At 45.3% G+C, this 6,000-nt stretch overlaps 1 protein-coding gene across 3 annotated transcripts in view; it reads right to left on the bottom strand.

Annotated features, from left to right (window-relative positions):
- Window positions 1-979: 979 nt before the first annotated feature.
- Window positions 980-6,000, bottom strand: part of LOC123759681 (uncharacterized) — a 30,874-nt gene continuing 25,853 nt past the window's right edge. For 2 of the 3 annotated variants that reach the window (XM_045744893.2, XM_069318236.1), the window contains exons 10-11: window positions 4,690-4,812; window positions 4,242-4,538 (exon numbers count right to left, since the gene is read on the bottom strand). In XM_045744893.2, the coding sequence (XP_045600849.1) occupies window positions 4,378-4,538; window positions 4,690-4,812 (284 nt within the window). In that variant the 3' untranslated portion in view covers window positions 4,242-4,377. Of the gene's footprint in view, window positions 4,539-4,689; window positions 4,813-6,000 lie in introns of all 3 variants that reach the window. The other variant, XM_045744894.2, reaches the window with a different exon arrangement.

The raw sequence follows: 6,000 nt of genomic DNA, 5'->3' as shown, positions 1-6,000 counted from the left end.
TGTCATTCTTGTCTTGGTAAATGTTAACTAGACTAAACACATTGAAGAAGGTATAAAAATGAGGTCACGAGAATAATCTTAGGATGCCCAAGAAATGTTATGGCGAGATAATGAGGATGGAAATGAACTTAGAGTATTGGGGATAGAATTTCAGAGATAAATGTAGCTTCAGCCATTAGATTAATTATGACCTGAAGAGCTAATACATAAATCCTCTCATTTCAAAAGGTGAAAGAATTTAACATTGCGCGTTTAAGTACAATAAGAGAGCATATACGAGAATCTTATGTTCTAATGTTACAAATTACGATGTCGTTCAAGAATGTATTGCATTGCCAAAGAAACGATTACCACCACCATAGGAGTGACGCAACGTAGATGTAATAATTATTCCCCTCTATTTTCTTCCAAGACGAGTTTTCAGACTCTACTTTACCGCTGTCTGTGTACTCACGGAGATGCAGTCGCCTCTTGGACACTCCCAACATTTTAACGCTGCTTCTTGCTCAACATTTGTGCACCTAATACAATCAAAAGTAATGCAAGTACTGTTATTCTTAATCATGTCTTCAACTTCTATTTTTGTAAACCGTTTTTCCTTAACTTTTGTTTCAACATTTTCCATCATACTGGGTTGAACGCTGCCATCACTAGTCGATAGTTAATCTTTCCGAGACTTCCATCCGTGATAATCCATCCTGTTTCTTTCTTCTGCATTTATAATGACTTTATTTGACTCTGTAACCAGATTCAAAAACCTTGGTCATGAGGTCCCACTGTAGAGCCATGTTGTATCCAGAATAGTTGTAGCAAGTAATATGTAAACAATTTACTCGCCCCAAACTCATTAGCCTAAGAAGAGAAATAAAGCTCATATTACCACTAATTACGAAGCTAAAATCTTTTCTCTAATTACAGGCAACGTTCCTTCCACCCTTCCAACCTATTGGAGGATGGCGAGTGTAGTCCAATCACATAGTTCAGTTTAATTAATTTATTATGCACTCCATGCCCATCCTGTGGGCGGTAGTGGAAAGGGTTACAGAGGCACATAATGGGCTCAGGGACTGAACCCCACAATTCATTTAGGTAAGCAAGTTACAGTCTTGGTGAACTAGTTACAAAATTCAGTATAAGTCGTCACATCAACAATGGGTTCGAGATCGACCACAAGTACAGTTTCTAAATTAAGCAACTGACATATGTGGAGAGCTAGTGTCAATTGATATGTTTGTCCTGCACACCGCCCCCCCCCCCCCCATCCAGTGGGCAGCGGTGGATAGGTTACAATCACTTAGTTACTACCTACAGTTAACAAACTAGAGATATTTGGCTAAAATTTCTGGTAGCAGATCATTTTGAATGAAATATTTACACATCGTTGGAACATTGGTTATAGAATTGTCTCTGAATTCACGTATCTTTTCGCACTCCATCACATTGTGACGGAGGGTGTGCGAATAATTTTGTTGACACAGTTTAAGTTTGGTCAGGTCTACATCAGCAGATAATGAGAATTCCCAGAGATACTTGTAACCGAGTCTAAGCCGAGCAGTAGTAACAACTAGAAGTCTGCTGATTTTATTGGATGAACCATAGATGTGTAGCTCCTCTTGCATGATAGTATGATGATAGATGTGTGGCTCCTCTTGCATGATAGTATGATGATAGATGTGTGGCTCCTCTTGCATGATAGTATGATGATAGATGTGTGGCTCCTCTTGCATGATAGTATGATGATAGATGTGTGGCTCCTCTTGCATGATAGTGTGATGATAGATGTGTGGCTCCTCTTGCATGATAGTATGATGATAGATGTGTGGCTCCTCTTGCATGATAGTATGATGATAGATGTGTGGCTCCTCTTGCATGATAGTATGATGATAGATGGAATATAAGCAATCGAGAAGTCATCGCAGTATCTGGACCAAAAGCGCTCCCTCTCCCAGATTATTTACACTGATGGCTCCTTGCACCAGTCCTATGGTGCAACTGGAAGTGCAGTTGTGACAGCGGGAAATGGCTTCTCTTCCTTTAGGTGTGGAGCGCGTATAAATAACTGGACCTCCACTCTTCAGATCGAATGGTTTGCCATAATCCCTGCATTCAAAGAGTATATGAATCCAAGTTGACATGTTTATTTTAAGTGACTTTTTTACCCTTGATTGTACTCCGGTCACCAAGGCATAACGGTGATGTGCTGTGTCCGAGAGCTACACACAAATGTAATTAAATAATTAATGATGGAGTCAGAGTTTGTCTCCTGTGGATTCCTTCCAATATTGGTCTCTGAATACATGATATAACTGATGAGCTAGCCAAAACATTTGCTCGTAGAGGAAATTTCCATCTTGGATTGCCTTTGAACAGCCCGAGAGCAGCAATATACAGGAAACCAACAAAATCTACGAGATAAGTGAAATTCATACTAGTTACTCCATTTATCATTATATTATGCAGGGAGATCCGCACGTCAATGGGTCATCCAAAAAGGCTAGGCTCCTCCCAAACCTAGGTGTTTGCAGGCTCAGAGCGCTTCCTCTCAACGCTAAGCCTTATTCTACCCGTTTCCCAGACTATTCTTCTTGATAGTAGGTGCAGCTTGCACGAAGGGAGAGTCCTCCCGATGACTGCACCAGGACAAATGTTAGGAGACGCGCGTATGTTGAGAATGGGTCAAAAGTGACGGTCGCGAGTTGCCGTAGACAGTGGAGCGGCGACGAAAACAGGGGTGGACGGAAGAAGGAGACGTCGCTCCAGAGGGCGGCACGTTGTGTCCATGACGTCTACTAATATTTATCAGGGAACTGCTTTCCCTGATAAATATTGATTTATCAGGGAACTGCTTTCCGGTGCAAGCGTACTGCTTGCACCGGAAAGCGCAAGCAGTACGCTTCCCACAGCAGCATGTGGGCTGAGGGCGCCCGGCCACTAGGCGGTTCCGTCAGCGGATGCATCCTATCCGGCACCCCATAAACAAACTCCTTCACCCGCGGCACCCAGATAGTGGAAGAGCACCACGGGATCAGAAGCACTTCCCAGACTCACCCTACAAGCAGGTCAACAATTACTGCAAGCACAGGAACGATGTCCACCCGTCTTACATGCTTGATTATGATTGGTTAACACAAATAAGTCAATGTAACAATTGGTTTGCCAAAATATGAAAGAAGTCATTTGGAGCAGCCGGCAAGAAATGATTAGCCCTCGTTACGTTAATTTTAAGCGATTTACTTAAAATTTAAGTTCAGCCCAATGATTAGTCCTCATCAACCGACGGTCGACGATCATTTTAATTTGTTAAGTAAATCTCTGTAACGGTAGTCAAGGTTGAACATCGTAAATTGCGCAACACATTCCGATTACTTGAAACTAAATTTGAGTCTAAGCTTGATTTGTTATACACTTGCCACCTAGTGGCAATGAACGCTAACATTACACCCTCCTTTTAGTCATGTGTACGTGTTAATGCACAGTGTATGTGCGTGTCTGTGAGTAATGTGAGTGTAATGTGAGAGATGTGAGGATGAGGGAATGTGTGTAGTGGTGCTGTGGAGGTTGAGAGGACGGACACGACACTCCTCCACCAGGGAAGCCCTGACAACTATCTTCCTAGATCAAGGGATGTAAACATTGTATAAATCTTTTTTTCAGGTACATCGAGTTTACGAGAAAAGTCGTAACACACAGTAAGCAGTACAATTATATATTACATACAACATTTTGGGTGCATTACTCCATCTTACTAGATATCGTACATGATTTTGAAGTGATAACGTAATGATCAATTATCAAGAAACCCACAGACATCTTCAGACGAAATTAACAGCCTTGGTAATGGCAATAGTGACTGGGATCATGTCTGGGGTCTTGCCACCACTGTGTACAGACGGGGGTCATGTCTGGGGTCTTGCCACCACTGTGTACAGACGGGGGTCATGTCTGGGGTCTTGCCACCACTGTGTACAGACGGGGGTCATGTCTGGGGTCTTGCCACCACTGTGTACAGACGGGGGTCATGTCTGGGGTCGTGTCTGGGGTCATAGACAAACTGGAGTCTTCAGGTGTTTCATGAAGAATCTGAAGACAACAAACATTTAGTGCTTTAAACAACACAGTGATCTATTTTGTTAATACATAATTCTGAAAATAGTATTTATATTATGAATACAGAGATTTATTTTACTACAACAGCTGGGAGCTGAGGGTGTAGTCACTACAACAGCTGGGAGCTAAGGATGTAGTCACTACAACAGCTGGGAGCTGAGGGTGTAGTTTCTACATGAAGGTGTCCAGAGATGAGTGTTGACGAGAGGCTCCGCCTGCACCGTGGACGGAGCCTCCCATCTACAAATGTCGAGTCTACATCCCTGTCGACTACAGGATGACGCAGGTGGGGGTCGGTTCCTGGTGGCGGGCGGGGAGGGCGGTGGGGGAGCGGCCGCCCCTGATCACCAGGTGTAAGACAGCCACCTGGCCGCCTCCAGTTAGATGTTTCACCCAACTGCTTGCCTCCGGGTCCACGGTCCCTGAGCGCCCTGAAACCACACAATAATGAGGTTTTTTACACGCCCGAGTCATGGGGTAGGGCATGATCTTGGGTGTCAGGTGTTTCCACGGGTGTTACCTTGGGTGTCAGGTGTTTCCACGGGTGTTACCTTGGGTGTCAGGTGTTTCCATGGGCGTTACCTTGGGTGTAGGCGTAGCGGGTGTGGATGTTGACGAGGACACCCTGGCAGGCGTCCACCCAGGAGTTGAGACGACTCACCGTCTCCTCCAGCGGCTCCCACTCGCTGTGCCTACACGCGCCTCCTGAAGTGGTACAGTGGTACAGTGCTACAGTAGCATAGTGGTACAATGCTACAGTGGTACCGCCTATCAACCTCTGGAGGGGTATTAAGGCGTCCATAAGCATTTACTGCTCATCTAGCAAGTGTAATATAGTCTAGCTAGCAATTAATTGTCATTTATTTACAAGTGTCAGTCATTTCATTGTAATTGATTTTTCATTATTAATTATTTGTTAAGTTGCGATACATGATTTGCATTTGTACATTTATCCTATTGTTAATGATGACAATTATTGGCTTATTATTTGTCAATTTACTTAAATTTAAGAATTAAATTTATATTCCCATACCAAGTTTGAGTTTCGCTTGACCTGGAAATATATATATTATTGAATACAACAGAAAGGGTGAGGTCAATGATTCTAGGACAAATCTTTATATGTCTAAAGTTTTCCCTTCACTCGAGAAGTTGAAAAATTAACCTTCCAAAGTTCACTTTACAGTCTTATTATGACCAGACGCTTAGAGGCGCGTTTTCGTTTATTTGAAGTGCAGTGCCTCGCTGACTGGACATCGATGAAGAACCACAGTTACAGCCCCGCTCCTGTGCCGGGTAAGTCCGCTACGGGCTCACCATAGCCCGTGCTACTTGCCCCGCTCCTGTGCCAGGTAAGTCCGCTACGGGCTCACCATAGCCCGTGCTACTTGCCCCGCTCCTGTGCCGGGTAAGTCCGCTACGGGCTCACCATAGCCCGTGCTACTTGCCCCGCTCCTGTGCCGGGTAAGTCCGCTACGGGCTCACCATAGCCCGTGCTACTTGCCCCGCTCCTGTGCCGGGTAAGTCCGCTACGGGCTCACCATAGCCCGTGCTACTTACCCCGCTCCTGTGCCGGGTAAGTCCGCTACGGGCTCACCATAGCCCGTGCTACTTGCCCCGCTCCTGTGCCGGGTAAGTCCGCTACGGGCTCACCATAGCCCGTGCTACTTGCCCCGCTCCTGTGCCGGGTAAGTCCGCTACGGGCTCACCATAGCCCGTGCTACTTGCCCCGCTCCTGTGCCAGGTAAGTCCGCTACGGGCTCACCATAGCCCGTGCTACTTGCCCCGCTCCTGTGCCAGGTAAGTCCGCTACGGGCTCACCATAGCCCGTGCTACTTGCAACTTTTTGTTCGCAGTAGCTGAATCCAAAACAACAACAGCAACGGCGAATAA

This window comes from Procambarus clarkii, chromosome 8, assembly GCF_040958095.1.
Source record: "Procambarus clarkii isolate CNS0578487 chromosome 8, FALCON_Pclarkii_2.0, whole genome shotgun sequence".
Lineage (NCBI taxonomy): Eukaryota > Metazoa > Arthropoda > Malacostraca > Decapoda > Cambaridae > Procambarus > Procambarus clarkii.
The sequence above is the reverse complement of the archived record's forward strand: the minus strand, read 5'-3'. Positions and strand labels throughout refer to the sequence as shown.